We start from the raw sequence: 20,715 nt of genomic DNA on the forward strand, positions 1-20,715 counted from the left end.
CCCATATCCCGCATATCCCCCCTCCCCATATCCCCCTCTCTCATATCCTCCATATCCCCCCTCCCCCATAACCCCCTCCCCCATATACCCCTCCCTATATCCCCCTCCCCCATATCCCCCCTCCCCATATCCCCCTCCCCATATCCCCCTCCCCATATCCCCCCTCCCCATATCACCCCTCCCCCATATCCACCCTCCCACATATCCCCCTCCCCCATATCCCCCTCCCCATATCACCACTCCCCCATATCCACCCTCCCCCATATCCCCCCTCCAAATATTCCTCCTCCCCATATCCCCCCTCCTCCATATCCCCCGATCACCGCCTGCGTGTCTAACCATGTATGCTGTATTGTGTATTGCAGGACCAAACGTCGAGGTACCCGTCCCCGCGGATGCGGACCGCCCGAAGGACGCCCCAGGGCAACCACGAGGGAGGGAGAGAACCGGCCCGTCTGGCATGCGACACCCGCAAGATGCCCCAGGGTGTCCACGAGAGAGGGAGAGACCCGGAGAAACAGGGAGACGACGTCCCTCTCTCGTGCGGGTCCGGCGACGCAGGCGTGTCACACCCAGCGATGAGGGGAGAAGCCACAGGCCCCCGTCACAGCCAAGCCAGGACAGCCCTACCCAGGACAGCCCTACCCAGGAACAGCCCTACCCAGGACAGCCCGACCCAGGACACCACTACCCAGGACAGCCCTACCCAGGACAGCCCTACCCAGGACAGCCCTACCCAGGACAGCCCTACCCAGAACACCCCTACCCAGGACAGCCCGACCCAGGACACCCCTACCCAGGACAGCCCTACCCAGGACACCCCTACCCAGGACACCCCTACCCAGGACACCCCTACCCAGGACACCGACACATAGCGGACGGGTGGAGACGAGGCGCCACCCCAGAGTACCATGGACTCTGAGTCGGACGATGCTCACGACACAACGCCACTGCTTTCTCCAACACCCTCCACCATCGCAGAGACACTCGCCTCGGTTGGGCACTTTAGTGATGAGGCGTCTGGTACACTCACTGCTGCGCACAACACAGCCGTACCGGTACAGCAGGTGGAGGTAGGAGCAGCAATGGGGCCGGGAGGTCGGAGGGCATCCTGGCGCAAGCGAACATCTGCCACCCAGACGGGTCCTGGGTTCCTGAAGTTACCACACCCACCCACAGACCCGATGCAGTCACCAAACCTGGGACGAAGGAAGAGGACGGTGTCAGACATGGGGAGCAGGATGCGAGGCCTGGGGCTTTCCGTGAAGGCGGTGTGTGTGGCCCAGGACATGGCTGCCCTCTCACAGGAAGCCATGAGCCAGAGCCAGCGGCAGATGGCAGAGGGGCTCAACGCCGTGGCCCAGTCTCAGCAGACCATGGCCCAGTCTCAGCAGGCCATGGCCCAGTCTCAGCAGGCCATGGCGCAGTCCAGCAGGCCGTGGCCCAGTCTCAGCAGACCATGGCGCAGTCCCAGCAGGCCATCGCTGAGGGCATTGGCGCCATTGCCCAGATTCTGGCCAGCGTCACACGGTCATAGACAGGGATGTGCAACTCCCTCAGCTCCATGGCTGCAAACCCGCAGATCCTTGTCAATACCAGCACGGGCCTCCAGGACTGGCAGTGCCAGGTGTCGGGGGGGCGTCGGATGGCCGGTCCGTTCACACCCCCGACTCATGTAGAGGCCCGGGGGCCATCGAGCACCCCGAGGGAGGAGGAGGTGCTGGGGCCCGTCCCTGCTGGACCGTCTGGGGAACCGCCTAGGGGTAGTCAAAGGGCCCGTAAGGCCAAACAATTAGACACTGAGTAAGTTGGCACGGGTGCAGGGCACAGACGAGTTTTAGGGGCGAGGGCACATGTATGGACTGTTTGTTATTAAAATCACTTTCACACCTACATAAGCTGCCTTTGTGCTGTGTCTGAAGTGTGCGGGGGTGTCATGTACATTGAGCGCCAATGTGTGTGTGAGGGGTGGTCTTACGTTGGCCCCAGGTGAGTTGCCCTCCCTCCCCCCGGGCCGCCCTCTCCATCCCCCCGGGCAGAGGACGGGACCGTGCGCTGCAGTGTCACGGCCGCATGCAGGGATGGTCCGGGTGGATGGGGCACTGTGGCCATGGGTCAGACATTGTCCAACGATGTAGAGCCAGGAGCTCATCGCAGAGCGGGTCGTCATCATCCGCCATGGCCTGCAATAGACTCGCTTCCACCGGCGACCGTGTGAGCCCGGCCCGTTGTGCCGCAGGTGGATCTGCAATGGAGGGGTGGTGTGCAGGCTGGTGGGGTGGGCGTGGTTGGTGGGTGGGGGGGGGGGTGTTGGTGCTGGGTGGGTGAGGGGGGGGTGAGGGTGTTGGTGCTGGGTGGGTGAGGGGGGTTTGAGGGTGTTGGTGCTGGGTGGGTGAGGGTGGTCGGATGTTGCCATGGTGTGCGGTGCGTGGCCATATTCGCCGATTCCCACGCCACCTAGTCAGTGAACCGGGCGGCTATCAGCCAGTCCCGTGCCCGCTGGCCCAGCCGGTAAAGGTGGGAAGCCACGTGCCCATGTCCAGCCCGTCTGCCCTGACTATTGCCCCTATCCCCCTCGTCCTGCTGCTCCTCCACTCCCCCTCCTCTGCCTGAGGCACATCACCCCTCTGCTGGGCGATGTTGTGCAGGACGCAGCCTACCACAATGATGTGGCCGACCCTATCTGGCAGGTACTGGAGAGCCCCTCCAGAGCGGTCCAGGAACCTGAAACGCATTTTGAGCACACCAAAGCACCTCTCTATCACACCCCTGGTCGCTGCATGGGCATCATTGTAGCGATTCTCCGCGTTATTCTGTGGCCTCTGTATAGGCGTCATCAGCCACGACCGCAATGGGTAACCCCTGTCGCCCAGCAACCAGCCCCCCAGCCGGGGGTGGCGTCTCTCGAACATGCCGAGGATGTAAGCCTGCGACAATACGTATGAGTCATGTACACTGCCCGGGTACCAGGCGCAGACGTGCTGGATAATCATGCGGTGGTCGCAGACCACCTGGATGTTCATGGAATAGGTCCCCCTCCTATTGGTGAACACGGCCCTGTTATCTGCAGGTGGCCGCACGGCGACGTGCATCCCATCGATCGCGCCCTGGACCATGGGAAACCCGGCCACGGCAGAGAACCCACGGCCCGGGAATCCTGGCTTGCCCGGTCCACAGGGAACTGGATGTAGGGGTCCGCAGTGGCATAAAGGGCGTCTGTCACTGCACGGATGCACCGGTGCACCGATGTCTGTGAGATGCCGGACAGATCCCCACTCGGCACCTGGAATGACCCCGTGGCATAAACGTTCAGGGCCACTGTAACCTTGACGGACACGGGGAGAGGGTGTCCTCCCCCAGTGCCACGCGGTGCCAGGTGTGCCAGCAGGTGGCAGATGTGTGCAACGGTTTCCCTGCTCATCCGGAGTCTCCTCCTGCATTCCTGGTCTGTGAGGTCCTGGTACGACAAACGGCGCCGGTACACATGGGGCCTCCTCTGGCCTATCCGTCGCCATGGGGGGGGAATGACAACATGTCATCATTGCCCGTAACCGCCCCTGCGCAGCCAGGTGCCATGGGCTGCATGGGCACCTGGCAAGGCGGACTACCTCCCTTGCCCTCGCCCCCCTCCCCAGCACTCACCACCCCTCACCGGCACTCACCCCCCCCCCCCCCCTCCCCCCCAACCCCCCGGCACTCACCCCCCCCTCCCCGGCTCTCTCCCCCTCCCCGGCATTGTCCCCCCCTCCCTGGCACTTGCTCGCTCCCCTCTCCCCGGCACTCACTCTCTCCCCCCTCCCCGGCACTGTTCCCCCCTCCCCGGCACTCGACCCCCCCACCTCCCCGGCATTGTCCCCTCCCTCCCCGGTACTGTTCCCCCCTCCCCGGCACTCGCTCTCTACCCCCTCCCCGGCACTGTCCCCCCCTCCCCGGCACTCGCCCTCTCCCCCACCCCGGCACTCGCTCCCTCCCCCTCCCCAGCACTCACCCTCTCCCCCCTCCCCAGCACTCACCCTCTCCCCCCTCCCCAGCACTCTCTCCCCGGCACTGTCCCCCCCCCCCTCCCCAGCACTCTCTCCCCCTCCCCGGCACTCGCTCTCTCCCCCCTCCCCGGCACTCGCTCCCTCCCCCTCCCCAGCACTCACCCTCTCCCCCCTCCCCGGCACTCTCTCCCCCTCCCCGGCACTCACTCCCTCCCCCCTCCCCGGCACACACCCTCTCCCCCCTCCCCGGCACTCCCTCCCCCTCCCCAGCACTCTCTCCCCCTCCCCGGCACTCGCTCTCGCCCCCCTCCCCGGCACTCACTCTCTCCCCCCTCCCCAGCACTCTCTCCCCCCTCCCCGGCACTGTCCCCCCCCCCCCCTCCCCGGCACTCTCTCCCCCTCCCCAGCATTCTCTCCCCCTCCCCAGCACATTCTCCCACCTCCCCGGCACTCTCTCCCCTCCCCAGCACTGTCCCCCACCCTCCCCGGCACTCTCTCCCCCTCCCCAGCACTCTCTCCCCCTCCCCAGCACATTCTCCCCCCCCTCCCCGGCACTCTCTTCCCCCTCCCCAGCACTGTCCCCCACCCTCCCCAGCACTCTCTCCCCTCCCCAGCACTCTCTCCCCCTCCCCAGCACTCTCTCCCCCTCCCCAGCACTCTCTCCCCCTCCCCAGCACTCTCTCCCCCTCCCCGGCACTGTCCCCCCTCCCTGGCACTCGCCCTCTCCCCACTCCCCGGCACTGCCCCCCCCCCCCCCCCCCCCCCTCCCCGGCACTCGCCCTCTTCCCCCTCCCCGGCACTCCCCCCCCCCCCCCTCCCCGGCACTCACCCTCTCCCCCCTCCCGGGCTCTCTCTCCCCCTCCCCGGCATTCTCTACCCCTCCCCGGCACTCTCTCCCCCTCCCCAGCACTCGCTCTCTCCCCCACCTCCCCGGCACTTGCTCTCCCCCCCCTCCCTGGCACTCAACCCCCCTCCCCAGCACTAACCCCCAGCCCCCCCCTCACAGAGCCCCACTCCCCCACAGAGCCACCCCCCCCATAGCCACCCCTCCCACAGCCCCCCTCCCAACAGCACCCCACCCACACACACACTCCTCCCCCACACACACAGACTGCGGCTACGCTGTCACTTCTCCTGCGGCCACCCCCACGCCGTGACCTACCTCCACGCTGTCCGGCGTCAACCATCAGCACTGGTTGACGCCGTTATATAGGACTTCGGCCCATCCGGCTGGGATAATACGGGCAGCCCCGAGGTCCATAGTGTCGCGCCGGCCCCCGCCATTCTCCGAGGCGGGCAGCGGGATTGACGCCTTGCCGACTTTTTAGCGTTCGGAGACTTCGGGAGACGGCGGGGGCAGGATTCACGCTGGCCCCCGGCGATTCTCCGACCCGGCGGGAGGTCGCAGATTCCAGCCTCAGGTGGCTATTGTGTTGTTCCCCTATGCTTAATTGTGAATATGGGCATTGGGTAAAGACACATACAATGCCGTAAGGCCACAAATACCTCTTTAATCATCTGTTATTGCAAAGCAATGGGAAATGCCTAAATGCAAAATGATAAACCCGTGATTCTGAGTCTCCAAGGGTTTGTCTTGGGAATCTTCCAGCATTTAAAATGGTTATGTGCATTGACAACAATTGTTTTGACGTTTTGACGTTTATACTTTGCTACATTTATAATTCATAGTGGGATTCTACAATGCTTAGGAAAACAATGACTAGCGGACCCTCCTGCAACATCAGGATTTTGTTCTGCCAAGATGTCCCACAGCGCCATAAGTCACATTTCCACAGACAGTAAATAGTTTTACATGGTTATGCAGGAGGCTCAGACACTGGCAAAATGCTGCAGGGATGGAGCATGGATTCCATTGCACTGCACAATCTTTATCTGTGATCTGGATAAAAACATGGATGAGCAATCCACCAATTCACAGATGATAAGAAGATGCCTGCAAGTACAAGGACTTTAAACAATGAAACAGATTGGACATGACACCAGATGGGACAGGGTGATGTGACAAATGTCCTTCAGTACGGATTAATGCACATGCTTGGAGAGAGATAATGCTGCACAAGAATGTACCACGTATGGTTGACATTCAAGTTCAGTCGCCATCGACCCTCCCACACACCGCTTCCCTCTCCTGAATCCTCACTATGAGCGAGAGCTCAGAAGATGAGCGGCGAGAGGCAGCCACAAACCGTGGAGTGAGAGCAGCTTCAAGTTGCAGGGTGGTGGAGTTAAGCTGCAAGCTGGAGAGGCGGCGAATGGGCATGTACGGTAATGAGAGAGGCAGCCCCAAAATGGTGCCAAGAGGCTCGTGTTGCCCACTGACACACCCGGCGTGAAATAACTTCAAAAACAAATCTGAAGCTAAGCGTGAATACCCGCCCCATCAACGGACCTGACTTTAAATGGAAACAACTTAAAATGTGATGATTTAAAGTGAGGGCTTACTGCATTAATGATTCTGACTTGGGTGTGCAGAGAACAATTTCAAAATTTGTAAATGGTACAAAGCTTGGAAGTATTGTGAGGAGGATAGTAATAAATTTCAGGAGGTGTCACACAGATTGGTGGAATGGACAGACATGTGGCAGATTAAATTGAATGCACAAAAGTGTGAAGTGACACATATTGATAGGACAAATGAGGAAAGGCAATATAAAATAAAGGGTACAATTCCAAAGGGGACGCAGGAGTCGAGGTACCTGGTGGTGTACGTGCACAAACCATTGAAGGGAACAGGGTAGGTTGATAAAGAATGCCGACAGCATTCTGGGCTTTATACATAGAAGCATGCAGTGCTGAGCAAAGAGATTGTGGTGAACCTTACTTATTCAGACTCAACCTTAGAATTGTATCCAGTTCTGGGCACCACATTTTAGGAAGGCAATGAAGATGATCCATGCCTTCAGAGCAAGATTAACATGGTGCTCCATGGTCTCCAATGCCCTCTTGAGTCATGGTACCTGAAGAAGAGCGATGAAGACACTGAAGAGGGTGCAGAGAATAGGGGTAGCACAAGTGGGTAGCACTGTGGCTTCACAGCGCCAGGGTCCCAGGTTCGATTCCCTGCTGGGTCACTGTTTGTGCGGAGTTTGCACGTTCTCCCCGTGTCTGTGTGGGTTTCCTCCGGGTGCTCTGGTTTCCTCCCACAGTCCAAAGATGTGCGGGTTAGGTGGATTGGCCATGCTAAATTGCCCTTAGTGACCAACAAAAAAGGTTAGGAGGGGTTATTGGGTTATGGGGATAGGGTGGAAGTGAGGGCTTCATGTGGGTCGGTGCAGACTCGATGGGCCGAATGGCCTCCTTCTGCACTGTCTGTTCTATCTAATCTATGTATTTAATATTTATGAGAATTGTTCTAGGGAGAAGAAACATCAGTTTCATAGATAAATTGGAGGCTTTGGAGCCGTTCTCCTTGGAAAAAAGAAGGTTGAGAGGAGATTTAGTAACGGGATTCAAAATCATGTGGGGTCCGGACAGAGTCAATAGCGAGAAACTGTTCCAATTAGCAGAAGGGTCAACAACCAGGGGCACCAATTTAAGAAGATTAAGAAAAGAACCAGAGGCACCGTGAGGAAAAAACCTTTTCACGCAGTGAGTGGCTGGGTCCAGAATTAACTGCGTGAGAGTGAGATGGAGACAGATTCAATAGTGCTTTAGGGAATTGGATACCTATCTGAATAGAATAGATTTGCAGATCTATGGAGAAAGGGCAGGGGAGTGGGACGCAGTTGAGTAGATCTTACAGAGAGCCAGAGCAGATACAATGGGCCAAATGGCTTATTTCTATACTGTAAAGTAAAGTCACCAGAGTTCCAGATGACCATAGGCTGCTTTCCCCTTTGAAGGAGAGAGCTGACTGGTGGTGATTTAACCTGAGGGTCACTGCACTTCAGGTGAGGGGCACTGTTGAGAAGGTGGGACCTTCATGAATAACCTCAGTCAGTACAGGAATTGAACCCGTACTGTTGGCCTTGCTCTGCATCATGAACCACCTGTCCAGCCCTCGCTCTATACAGGGGCTGGTTTAGCACATACAGGGGCTAGTTTAGCACACGGCTATATCGCTGGCTTTAAAAGCAGACCAAAGCAGGCCAGCAGCACGGTTCAATTCCCATACCAGCCTTCCCGAACAGGTGCCGGAATGTGGCGACTAGGGACTTTTCACAGTAACTTAATTTGAAGCCTACTTGTGACAATAAGCGATTTTCATTTCATTTTTTTAATACTGTAACCATTCTATGATCCTAAGTATCCGTTCCCTGGTTTTTCTTTGCCTCCCGAAAGATTGTGTGGCCGTGTGGGGGAAGGCGTGGGAGTGATAAGTGTACAAAAGTACCACCATGCCACAATGGGACCTGTTCAGTAGACCAGCTGGTTTTGCCCATCTATTGTCATCTGTTTAAATGTTAATAATTACCTTCAGGAACGTAAGGTCTGTGAGAAGGAATGGTCGAATAGGAGGAAGAAGATTTAGGTGCGTAATAGAAACTAGTCAGTTCTAGGATGATTACTACATAGCTGATACAAAAAGGATTTTTTTAAATCTGCACGCATCAGTGTGGGCACTCTTTTCACTGCATTGTTTTTCTGATCTGAGGCAAAAGAGGGAACCCTTTGTTGTCAGCCCTGTGCGAACAGGACACATGAGCAACATGGCACATCTCAAATATCATGGGTGCCTCAAGAATGGCAATAAATAAATTAATCTCAGTTGTAGCTCAAAGGTAATCATATAATAATCATAGAATGGTTAAAGCACAGTAAGCTTTTCAACTCATCATTTCCATGCAGGCTCTCTGCAAGGGCAAAGGTCCTCCACCCTTCTGCCAATGGAGACAGTTTTCCCCTGTCTCGATCTTCCCATGATTTTTAATACCTCTATCAAATCTCCTCTCCACCTTCCCTTTAAAGAGAACACCCTCTGCTCCTCCAGTCTGTCTACGCAACTGAAGTCTTTCATCCCAATCAATGGAGTTTTCTATCTTTTATCTTCATGAATGTATTAGTAAGCATAAAATATTGTAATTTTTTTTATTTAAATAATTTTTATTGGAATTTTTTGAAAAATATATATCTACAGAACAGTAATAACAATAACAATAATAAACACCCCCCGGTACCCATAACAGCGCATATAACAAACCCCCCACCCCCCCCCCCCCAAACCCAATAAACAACAAAATAAATTAACAATAAGCAAATTAACTTAAACACTATCCCCCTAAGACACCCACTCCCCCCCCCCCCCTCCTTTCCCCCCCTCCTCCCCCCCCCCCCCCCCCCCCCCCCGGGGTCCTGCTGCTGCTGACCTAGTTCCTTATCGATGAGCCAGAAAGTCGGGGAAAGGCTGCCACCTCCTAAAGAACCCTTGTACCGACCCCCTCAGGGCAAATTTGACCCTCTCCAGCTTAATGAATCCCGCCATGTCATTGATCCAGGTCTCCACGCTCGGAGGTCTCGCATCTTTCCACTGCAGCAAGATCCTCCGCCAGGCTACTAGGGACGCAAAGGCCAAAACATCGGCCTCTTTCGCCTCCTGCACTCCCGGCTCCACCCCAACTCCAAAAACCGCGAGTAAAATATTGTAATTTTTAACCGTAATGGCTCTTAATCTCAGGAAACAATGAATTAGGAAGTAAAGCCTGTTCAATAACCACAGAATCTGAAAGAGGTTGACTTGAACTAATCTCCAATTCTGCACATTTTTGTATTTGCCCAAGCTTTTATGTGCTGCAAACATATATATTAAATGGGCTAGATTGAAGTAGGTATGTTGAGGAGGGGATTAAAGTATCAAAGGAACACGTGACATCATTCAGGAAATTAAAAACCAATGTGTGCTGTTCAGAACAAATGGCAAACGATACAAAACAGAAGATAAACAAATAATCCTACATTTTTTACAATCGCCAAAAGCATAAGTGGCTAAGCTGATCTGGCAGGTATTTTCAAGAAGAGTCGAGAAACCAAGAACACATATCAAGTGATTGCCAAGCAAACCAAAGACGAAATGAGGGGAAACTACTTTTTAACACAGCGAGTGGTGAGGGTCGGGAATGGCCAGGCTGTGGGGAAAGGTTAGAGGAGCGGAAGGGGGAGAGTTGCTTTGGCGGAGAGCCAGCACGACCCAACAGGCTGAATGGCCTTCTCTGTGCTTACCATTCTATCAATTTTTTAAAAAGCATCAAAGTTAATATTTGAGATGTGCCATTGCTCAGATATCCAGTTAGAATAGGAGCTTTTTTTTTGTCATCAAAGCAGTACCTTGCTCTGTGACACAGATTAAAATAGGAATTTCTTAGAACTGCTAATTCGCCATCATAACAGGCATGCAGTTTCAGTGCAATGGATGCACCAGCAGATGGCACCCTAGTAATTCAAAAGCAAATTTCTGAACTTTTTGGGGCTTTTCTATTCAGCGGTTGAACATAGCGTTGGCTTAGATTACATAGCCATTAAAGTTTAAAAAAACACGGCCAACTGTGTTTGAACTTCAAGTGCACTTGCAAAGGTAGTTAATGTTTAATAGGCTCTGAGTTTTATCTGAGACAATTGCCGTATAACTTACAGAGCCAGAATGAAACCATTAGGATGGTCGGGTTAACTATTTGAAATTGTCATCTTAAAACTATACATACTGTCAAAAATAATTAAATTCATAATACATTTTAGGGATGTGTTTGAAATGACCACTTCATAGTTCTACGTTATACAAAGCTATTTAACATGTTTTCTCTGTGTGGCTTTTCTAGAAAGATAATATAATATTGTGTGTTTTCAGTCGATTTCTGTGATGTTTCTATTATAAATATTATTTTCATTCTCCCCATTTTGCTGCAGTATTTGCAAGACATTGAGGCAGAATACTCTGAAAAAAATGTTGCTCTTGAGTAATCCCCCCAGAGCCCTGTGTGTTACTTTCCCTGTAAGTACAGACAAAGACAAAGAATCATTGTGCACACAATTGAATCATTTCTCCTTTTTTTTTTCAATTATTGGTTCATCAACTTGTTTTCTAAATTATTGTGTCTGATCTCTCTAGCTCATATGAAAATAACAGTTTGAATCATCATGTTACTATTGCTGACTTGCAACTAAATTTGTTATCACGGTTCATCAGGGAAAAGGATGATTTTTTATTACCAATCACCCGAGCCCATTAGCCTGATCGAAGCATAGAATTTGGTTTCTTGAAAACAGGAAGTCCAGTAGACTCTGCTTAGCAACAGAAAATGGTAATAATTCAGGGTTGGCTAAAGAGCGGTGTTGCAAATGGGCGTTCTCTAGTGGAACAACCAATGAGAATGATCTTGTTGCCTTAGCAACCTGCTTGTCCCCTCTGCTGTTGTCAGGACTAGCTCAATTACAGGCTGCGGTTACTTGTTTCACTTGAAGCTAGCTTTAAAACATCAGCTGCACAATAGACATCAGAGCTTGGTCTCAGACATTCAATAAATCAGCCTGTCTGTTCATACAATTTGAGGAGCATTTTGGGAGATTAGAATTGTGTTCTTTTTTTCAGAATTCATTCAGGAGCTAGGTGCAGAGCTCTAATGTAGTTATAAATTAGTTAATGATTAGCTAGGGACTCCACGTTGCAGCAGATTTGTCAAGTTGTAGTCGTGCATTAAGTTGGAACAGGCACATTTTAGTGTGAGCCGATATTATGCTTTGGGAGTTGAATGCTGATTAAGATCTGCGATGGAACATTTTTTTTGTCTTGGCCCTAGCTGACAATGTCACATGGCAGATGCAGTACATTTTGATGGAGTAGGACATGCCCATTGTCCTAATGATTTACAGTCCTGTCATAAAGGCGCACTCAATTGTATTATTAAGGATGCGTAGATATACTCCAGGCCTTCTTAATGGTTTTTTTCTCAAGTTTCTCAACAGTCGATATAAAGCCCTAATGGAAGATTTAGGAATTATAATTCTCTTGGCTTTTAAAATAATACTATTTTGCCTGTGGCTGATGGAGTGACAGAATTTGGAGTAGGTTCAAAAAATATAGAGTTATTAATACAAAGTAACTGTTGTAAAGAAATGTAGGAGAAAAATGAGGCTTTGTGTGAGAGACGAGAGAAGTGGTGAAGCAAATAATAAGAGGTGGCACTTTCTACTAAATGGCATTATTTCACAGGGAGGAACACGAGAAAAGAATTTGAGTTAGAGATGGATAGATTGCTGGAGTCGACAGCATAGTGTTCAACAGCAACCAAAAGAGCAAGTAGAATAATTGAACCGTATAGCTGAAGGAATGGTGCACTCATTTGGGGAAGTGCTGCTATTCACATGTATAATTATGGCCAGAATAAAATGCAAGTCGTTCAGGGGAGGATGCACCAAAAGCAACCAAATCAAGACTCGGGATTAGGCCTTAAAGCCTAAGAGGAGAGGCTATAGAACCCGAGAGTATTTAAACTGGAGGATCTTATTCAAGTATGCAAACCTTAGCCAGTCACTCTGAAATTCCACATTGTCCGAATGGACTCCTGGCACCACTAAGTCATTTTTCTTTTTCTGGGGTTATGATGGGATCCTTTTCAAAAGTGTAGGCCCAATATATCTAATGCAGCCACTTAGAAGGCATTACCTCCTATTTATATTTACTGGCTATACACAGAGTGGTGAATGGATGAAGTGAACATCCATTGGAGGCAGTGTCTAGATCACAAATCAATGAGTTCCCAAAAGAGTTGATTACGCACTTGATTAATAATTTGACATAAAGCTAGTGCCATCGTGGAATACGATACTGGGGACCAGCTTGAATCTAATCCATCTAGCTGCTAGATGCCGTAGTTCCTTCCAGTCCAGTATATTCCTAGTTTTCTGAGATGTGTTTCCTGAACTTAGCATAATAGTTGGTGTTGGGTAGTGATCTGGGGCCTGAAACACAGTTATAAGATCATAAGAGCAGTTTATTCAGTCCAGCAATGTACCCAGTTCTTACTCTCCATTCAAAAGACCCCAAGCAGTACACTTGTGGGTACAGTAACCACACTGTCATGGCCAGCTGATACATTTTAATATAAGCTTTACCTTTTTTAATTGAATTTAATTTATTCTTTCTTGGGATATGGCTATCACTGATAAGTTGGCCATTTGTTGCCCATCCCTAATTACCCTTGATTTGAGTGCAGAGGACAGTTAAGAGTCAACCACATAGCTGTGGCGTCTGGAGTCACATATAGGCCAGGCTGGGTAAGGATGGCAGATTTCCTTCCCTAAAGGGCATTGGTGAGTCAGATGGGAGTTTTTTTAGTGATAGCTGTCATGGTCACCATGTTACTGAGACGTGCATTGTATTCCAGATTATATCAATTGAGTTGAAATTCCACCAGCTGCTATGGTGGGATTTGAATTTATGTCTGCAGAGTCTGGGCCTGGGCCTGGGCCTCTGGACTACAAGTCCCGTGACTTTGCCACTGTGCTACATCCCACCTACATTTTAATAGTGCTAAACTATGATAGATGCTTTTCTGAGAGGATTTTTCTTATTTCAGTTGAATTGAGAGAGAGGACATACTTAAGAGAGAGGAAAAATATGTTAGGTGCAATTCCTCCCCCCCCCCCCCGCCACCCTGCACACCTCCCGTGGTGTATTTTGCGGTGACGGAAGCAACTCGCCAGGGGCGGGATCTTCCGGCCCCAGTGCTCTCAATATTGTTTCCTGTTGTTAACACACCCCGTTCCACATTGGACCGGATGATCCCGTCAGCGGGTACAGCTGGAAGATCCTGCAGGTTTTGTTCAATTGAAAACCAGATGTGCCTTTTAAAGCACCAGGGTAGGGATTGTCTCTTTGGGCACGAGCGGGGCACTTGGGATTGCCATTGTGCTGCCCCAGTTCTGAATGGGTCCCTGACCGACAAGCACCACTGATAGGAATACAAGAAGCAGGAATCTCAGGAGTAATCATGGAGGGAATCCTCCCGCCCCAACTCCTCAGATAGACCTTTAATAATTATGGTATCTTGTTTTTTAGTATTCCGTTTGCAACCTCAATTTTGATGCACTCGAGACATGGCTGTCTTTCCATGAGAGGCCATATCAGAAGATTTCTTAAAAATCAAGCTGCATAATGAGCTTTCATTTTCATATCCACAAAGAATTTCAGTGAATTTGTTCAGCATGATCTGCCATTATGAATCTGTTTCACTGTGGAAATATTCCCTTCACACTTATTAATCTGTGTTACTGCAGAAATATTCCCTTTGCTCTTATCAAATGCTCTGAACAGCTTCTTTAATAACAATCCAGTATTTTTTTCATCCTAGATGCCATGTTAGTGGACTCATAGTTCTCAGGAACTTCTTTCTGACCTCCTAATTCAAAACAGAAAACATCGGCAGCTGAAGAAAATTTTTTAAAAGAGGCGGATTGTTTGTTTATAATTCAGTGACATCAGTACCTTTATTGCACTTCACTCATCTGTTTTCTGGACTGCAAATGGAAATCTAAATGAAAATTCATTGCTTGTCCTTAGCTAGTTTTTTATTCATTCATGAGAGGTGGACGCCACAGGCAAGGCCAGCATTTATTGCTCATCTCTAATTGCTGTTGACAAGCTGGTGGTGAGCTGCTTTCTTCAACCGTTGCAGTCCATGTGGTGTAGGATGTTGTTTGGGAGCGAGTTCCAGGATTTTGACCCAACGACGATGAGCGAACGGCGGTGACAGTTTCAAGCCCGGCTGATGCGCAGCTGGCTGGGGTGGTTCCATGAATCTGCCAGCCATGTCCTATTAGATGACAGAGGCCATGGGTTCGGGTAGGGGCTGTCAAATTATCACCATTGTCAGGATGACAAAGGCAACCGGCCTCTTTGAACCGTCTTCCATTGTATGGGACAGAACGGCCCCTATCCCATAAGGCGATGCATCGCAGGTCAGAGGATGGGTTCTCTCAGGTCAAAATGAACCAGTAAGCTTACAGCTTGCAAGATCTGCTTTACATATTAGAAGGCTTGTGCCGGTGGCTCCTTCCAATGCTAATGGTGATGTTTCCTCAACAGCATATGCAATGGCTCAAATGTCATTGCGAGATTTGGAATAAAATGACCATAATAGTTTACCATTCCTCAGAAGGACTTTAATTCTGCCACATTCTTATGTGCTGGGACTTCTATTATGGCTCTCACCTTAACTCCAAGTGGCTGCCACTTGAATCCACTTTCAATCCTGTGTGGATTCAAGTGACCTCATCAGCTTGGAAAGTGCACTTTTCACATTTGAATGGGATTCGCGCATCTCTGAATCTTCCCAACACCTCTTGTAAACTTGCAAGGTATTCCTAATGTGATGTTCCTGTTATTCGGACTTCATCCAGGTAGATCACAGTCTTTTGGAATGCCTTGAAGGTAATTTTCCATTGTGTGCTGGAATATTGCACAAGCCGAGGAGATGCCAAAAGGCAATCTGGAATATTGAAACAGACCTTTGTGTGTGTTAATTGTTGCAAACTTTTGGGAATCTTCATCCAGCTTCAGCTGAAAGTATGCATGACCGGGTAGAAGTTTGGTGTATGTGAAGCCCTGCAACAACTTTGCAAAAAGGTCTTCAATTCAATTACGGACGGCACGGGGCACAGTGGTTAGCACTGCTGCCTCACAACGGCAGGGACCCGGTTCAATTCCAGCCTTGGGTCACTGTCTGTGTGGAATTTGCACTTTCTCCCCTTGTCTGCATGGGTTTCCTCTGGGTGCTCCAGTTTCCTCCCACAGTCCAAAGATGTGCAGGTTTGGTGGATTGGTCATTCTAAATTGCCCTTAATGTCCAAAATGGTTAGGTGGGATTATTGGGTTGTGGGATAGGGTGGCGGCGTGGGCCTAGATAGGGTGCACTTTCAAAGAATTGGTGCAGACTCGATGGGCTAAATGCCCGTCCGTCCATACTGAAGTGATTCAACGAATTTGTGGAATTTAGCATTTGTCTACTTGGGCTGCCTGGTTTATTGTAAGCTTGTAGTTCCCACATATCCTAAAGGAGTGGTCGGGCTTTAATACAGGGACAATGGGGGGGTTGCCCACTCTGAAAACTGCATGGGTCTGATAATTCCCAGTTCTGCCATGCATTTAAGTTCAGTTTTCACTTTTTGGTGTAAGGGTCCGATATCGCTCTGAAAAACTTTGGTGTTGAGTCTGGGTTGACATAAATCTTGGCCTTTACTGCCTTTATTCGACCCAACGCGTCTGGAACAGATCTTTGTATATGTATAAGACTTCTTGAAAGACACTGGGATGGATTCTCTACACCCTCGCACCAAAATCGCAGCCGACTCAGCGGAGAATCGCAGCGGAGAATCCATGTTCCCGCAAGAAATCGGGACCGGCGCCGGTTCCCCGATTCTGTGGGCCCCGAAAGGCGGCATACTCGGGGAGTACGCCACGGCACCTGGGACCTACCTGGGGCCAGTTCCAGAGGCCTGCTCAGCCATTCCCCTCTCCCAACCGGACGAAGTCCTGATGGTGTGGAACTAATGTGCTCCAGCTGGTCGGGATACTCGTGTGGCGGCTGTGGACTCAGACCACGGCCACCCTGGTCGGGGTCGGGCCGATCGGAGGCCGGGGGGGCCTTATAGGCGGCCGGGGAATGCTTGTGCGGGGGTTGAGGGTCGGACGCACAGCCGATCAGGGGGGGTCTCTTTTTTGGGTCTTGCTCCACGGTCCAAGGCCGCTGGAGGCCAACCATGTGCGCATCCGCGGCCGCCGACCTGGAAGTGCGGGTGCCCGTATCTGCAGAAAAAGCTGCGAGATCTACTCCGGGTCCCTGCTAGCCCCCTGCAGGCCTGCGAATTTGTGTCCTTTTGATCCAAGTTTTTTGGCGTACAACTCTACCGTTTTGATGCCGGCGTGGGGACATAGTCCCAATAATGGAGAACCCAGCCCTGTCTAATATTTTTTTAAATTCCAACCTGTTCAACTTGATCTGGCACAGACAATCCCATTCCATAAGGTTTGGTCAATGTCCCTCGACAATGATCACAGGTAACTGGGCATCTTGTTGCTGATATGACTTGAGTTCCGGTTGTTCCTGAAATTCTCCCAAAATAAGACTATGCCCCACGCCGAAATTCCTATCAAAAAGTTGAACTAATTCAATTCCCTGCAGGGGGCTAGCAGGACCCGGAGTAAATCTCACAACTTTAGCTGCGGATAGGGGCCCCGACACATCCAGTTCGGAGTCCGCACGCGGCAGCTTCCAGCGGCCGTGCTGAGTTCCATGGCGGACTCGGACCACGGAGCCACACAGAGAAAGGAGACCCCCCCCCCTCCCGGACCGGCCGTGCACCCGAGCCTGAAACCGCGCAGATCTAATCCCCGGCCGCCGATAAGGCCCCGCCCCCGACCAGGGCAGCCGAGGACTGAGTCCGCAATCGCCACGCCAACATCACGACCGGTAATAGGTGGTTAGTTCCACGCCGTCGAGAACTCGGCCGGTTGGGAGCGGAGGATTGCTGGGCGGGGGGTCTGGCAATGGGTCCCCGGCCACGCGGCGTACTCCACGGTCACGCCGATTTTCTGGGCCCGGAGAATCGCCAGACCGGCGCCGAGCCCGATTACAGCGTGAAAGTGAATCCCCCCCCCCCCCCCCCCCCCCCCACCGCTGGCCGCGATTTCGGCAGGGGGCTGCGGAGAATCCAGCCCTTAGGGTCTCCCCTGTATATGTCGCCAACTTAGCTGTTGTCTCACCCAAGACCAAAGGTTGAACACCTCCTTGAAGATATTTTAAAAAAATAAATTTAGAGTGCCCAATTCATTTTTCCAATTAAGGCGCAATTTAGCGTGGCCAATCCACCTACCCTGCACATCTTTGGGTTGTGGGGGCGAAACCCACACAAACACGGGAAGAATGTGCAAACTCCACACGGGCAGTGACCCAGGGCCGGGATCAAACCTGGGACCTCAGCGCCGTGAGGCAGCAATGCTAACCACTGCGCCACCGTGCTGCCCCTCCTTGAAGATATTTAAATGTTTGTTCACCCACAACTGTAGCCGTTGCCCCGGTAACAACCTCCATCTTCAGTGGTCTTCCATTTACTGTGAGGACTATCTCTTTTTTAAAAACATTTTATTCGGGTATTTGTAGTTTTTATAATAATAACAATAACAGCAACATAAACGTGGTTCATAAAACATTTCCATCCCTATCCCGTGCTTCGCACTGTGAGGACCATCTCAAGTGGAACTGTTTTGCTCACTCTCACCACATTTAATGTGAATGTTTCAGATTCCTCATCTGAACTTTTTCACTTTGTTCCCTGGTACAGTGGTTTGATGTTTTTATTAATCGGCGCGGCAATGTGCCTGGACATGGCCCTTCCTATTGCACCAAAATCAAATAAACTCTACAGCAGCATGATTCCTGGGGGTACTTGATGTCAGGGCTGACGGTCCAATTTCTTTCCTGGCCACTGACTGCAACCCTGTTCGAGACTGAACTTCCTCTGAGCCTGTCGACTTGGCTGTGCACTTTGCAGCCATACCGCCCCGCAACAGGTTCACCTCGCCCTCTTGCACACTTTGAATCTCTAACTTTCCCCTCTGAGCACACTCGGTCTCAATCACCCCATCTAGGGTAATCTTCGTTTCAGTCAGAAGCTTCTTTTACACAGGTATATTGTTCATACCGCATCGTGCAATTCTGCACCAAACTGACAATGCTCAGCAAGTTGCCTGAGTCTGGCAACAAAGGCGGAGTCCTTGGTCCCTGACGCCGAGTTGAAGTTGTATTGCTTTTGTATGACCAGGGGTCTGGGGTTGAAATGCTCCCTGATCGCCTTCACCAGCCGATCAAATAACTTAGTGTCAGGGGCCCCGGAGTTGTCAAATTTTGTATAAGGCTGTAGGCCCACAAACTGTGAATACGGTAACCTCCTGTTCATCCTCCCCATTATTTCATTTGCCGTGAAGAAGTAACAGAGTCGCTCGATATACTGACTCCAGACATCAGCCCCCTGATCGAATGGATCTAAATTCCGATCATGGGCATTTTTCACTCACTATTCTCTGGTATGTGATGCTTTCCGAATCTGAGTTTGTCTTGGAGGCATTCTTTACCCCATCAAAGTCGACAACTGCGGGCTTGCAATCGATCCGGTTTATACTTGCCTCCAATGTAATGGCTTGAGGCAATAGCAAGCAGATGGTAGTAATGAAGAACAAAGGGCTGGATTCCCTGATTCTGTGGCTAAGTGCCAACGCCAGCGTGGGAACTGTGCCGTACGACACCAAAACCGGCGGCGAACCCTCACCGATTCCGGGAGCGGTGAGAGGCTAGCAGCGGCACCGGGTAAAACACCCGGTTCCCTCGCCAATAACGGCCGGAGAATAGATGGGTCCATGTCCACGCTTATGCACGGAGAAAACCTGCAACGGTCGCGCCATACAACTTGGCAGGGCCATGCACGGACCCGACCTGTGAAATACGACCCCACAATACAACCCCTGGCCACCCCCACACCAGTCACACACACACACACACACACACACACACACACCCCCTCCTCCCAGGCCTCGCCGAAGCCTCATCATACATCAGCACGGCTCTCGGTCGACTGTTATGGCTCTGGACACAGTCCGCGGCCGCCACGCGGGATTACCGACCGCACAAACCACACGTCAACCGCATGATCGGGAACTCAGCGCATTGGGACGGAGCATCGGGAAGAGACTTCTGATGACACGCCAATGCCATTCCAACGTCGTGGGGCGAGTGACGCAATGACGCCGGTTTTGAGGGGGCGTCAAACCGGCGCCACCCCCGATTTGGGTGTCGGAAGGGATTCTCCACCCGATTGCCTATTACGTTATCAGCGTCAGGCAACAGAGAACCCCGCCCAAAGTGTTTATTGGCAACTAACAAGGGTAACTTATGTTCAAACAGACAGGGCGGAATTCTCTATTCCCAGAATGCGTTCCTCAATGGGACGGAGAATCGGGCGTCAGGCAAAATCAGGATTAGCGGCAGGCGCTGACCCGAAAGCCATGCTCCAACCCCTCACTGATTATATGAACGAGTGCCACAGCGCATGCCAGCAGGAGCATGGAAATAAATGCAAAAAGGTCTTAATGATCCATTAGCATCTATTTGGCGGGTCCAGTGCCCTATGCTCTGTCTTCCCATGATTCTACAATCCCCTCAGCCGGAATCACATGGGTGAGGTTCATTGTAGTCTCAGCAATTGTGAACCTGACATGGTGGACCTCGCGGTGGGCCGAGGGGGCAACCCCAGCACCACAAATCACATCCCACACACCCCACACCGCACAGCAGCCCCCAACCACCAGTTTGCCTGGGTGCGCCCCCTCCCATCCCCAAGCTTCCAACGCTAAAATCATGGCAGGGACCGGTGTGATGCCAAATCGTGATTGTCCGTCACCTCGAAAGCCCGGGGTGGCTTCTGCCAGTGTCTGGACGAGTAGTGGGGCATGGCCAGGAGGTGTGCTGTGGGGTAGGGGTTGACGGACATGGAGAACCATTGTTGCGACAGGCAAGGCAGCCATGCAGCTGCGCACACCGCTAACAGCCCACTTTACACCTAGTGCCAGGGGTTGTATAGGTGTCCTCCCCTGGGTGCCCTCTGGCTCCAGCCAACCCATCAGCTGTATGAGCACACTCCAGCATAATTTTGGCTTTGTTATGCACCAGGGTTTAGAAACTCCAAAGTATATTATGGAGTTCACCTGACCTCTAACTTTTTGTTGGATTTG

General features: G+C 51.6%; 1 protein-coding gene across 3 annotated transcripts in view; it reads left to right on the top strand.

Moving 5' to 3' along the window:
* The window catches only part of LOC119971165 (1-phosphatidylinositol 4,5-bisphosphate phosphodiesterase beta-1), a 983,652-nt gene that overhangs the window by 931,604 nt on the left and 31,333 nt on the right, over window positions 1-20,715 (top strand). Inside the window, exon 33 of one of the 3 annotated variants that reach the window (XM_038806377.1) lies at window positions 10,842-10,926. The exons of the other annotated variants lie outside the window; for them this stretch is intronic. Coding sequence (XP_038662305.1) covers window positions 10,842-10,895 — 54 coding nt within the window. The 3' untranslated portion in view covers window positions 10,896-10,926. The remainder of the gene's footprint in view (window positions 1-10,841; window positions 10,927-20,715) is intronic. 3 annotated transcript variants of the gene reach the window in all.

This window comes from Scyliorhinus canicula, chromosome 1 (assembly GCF_902713615.1).
Source record: "Scyliorhinus canicula chromosome 1, sScyCan1.1, whole genome shotgun sequence".
Classification (NCBI taxonomy): Eukaryota; Metazoa; Chordata; class Chondrichthyes; order Carcharhiniformes; family Scyliorhinidae; genus Scyliorhinus; species Scyliorhinus canicula.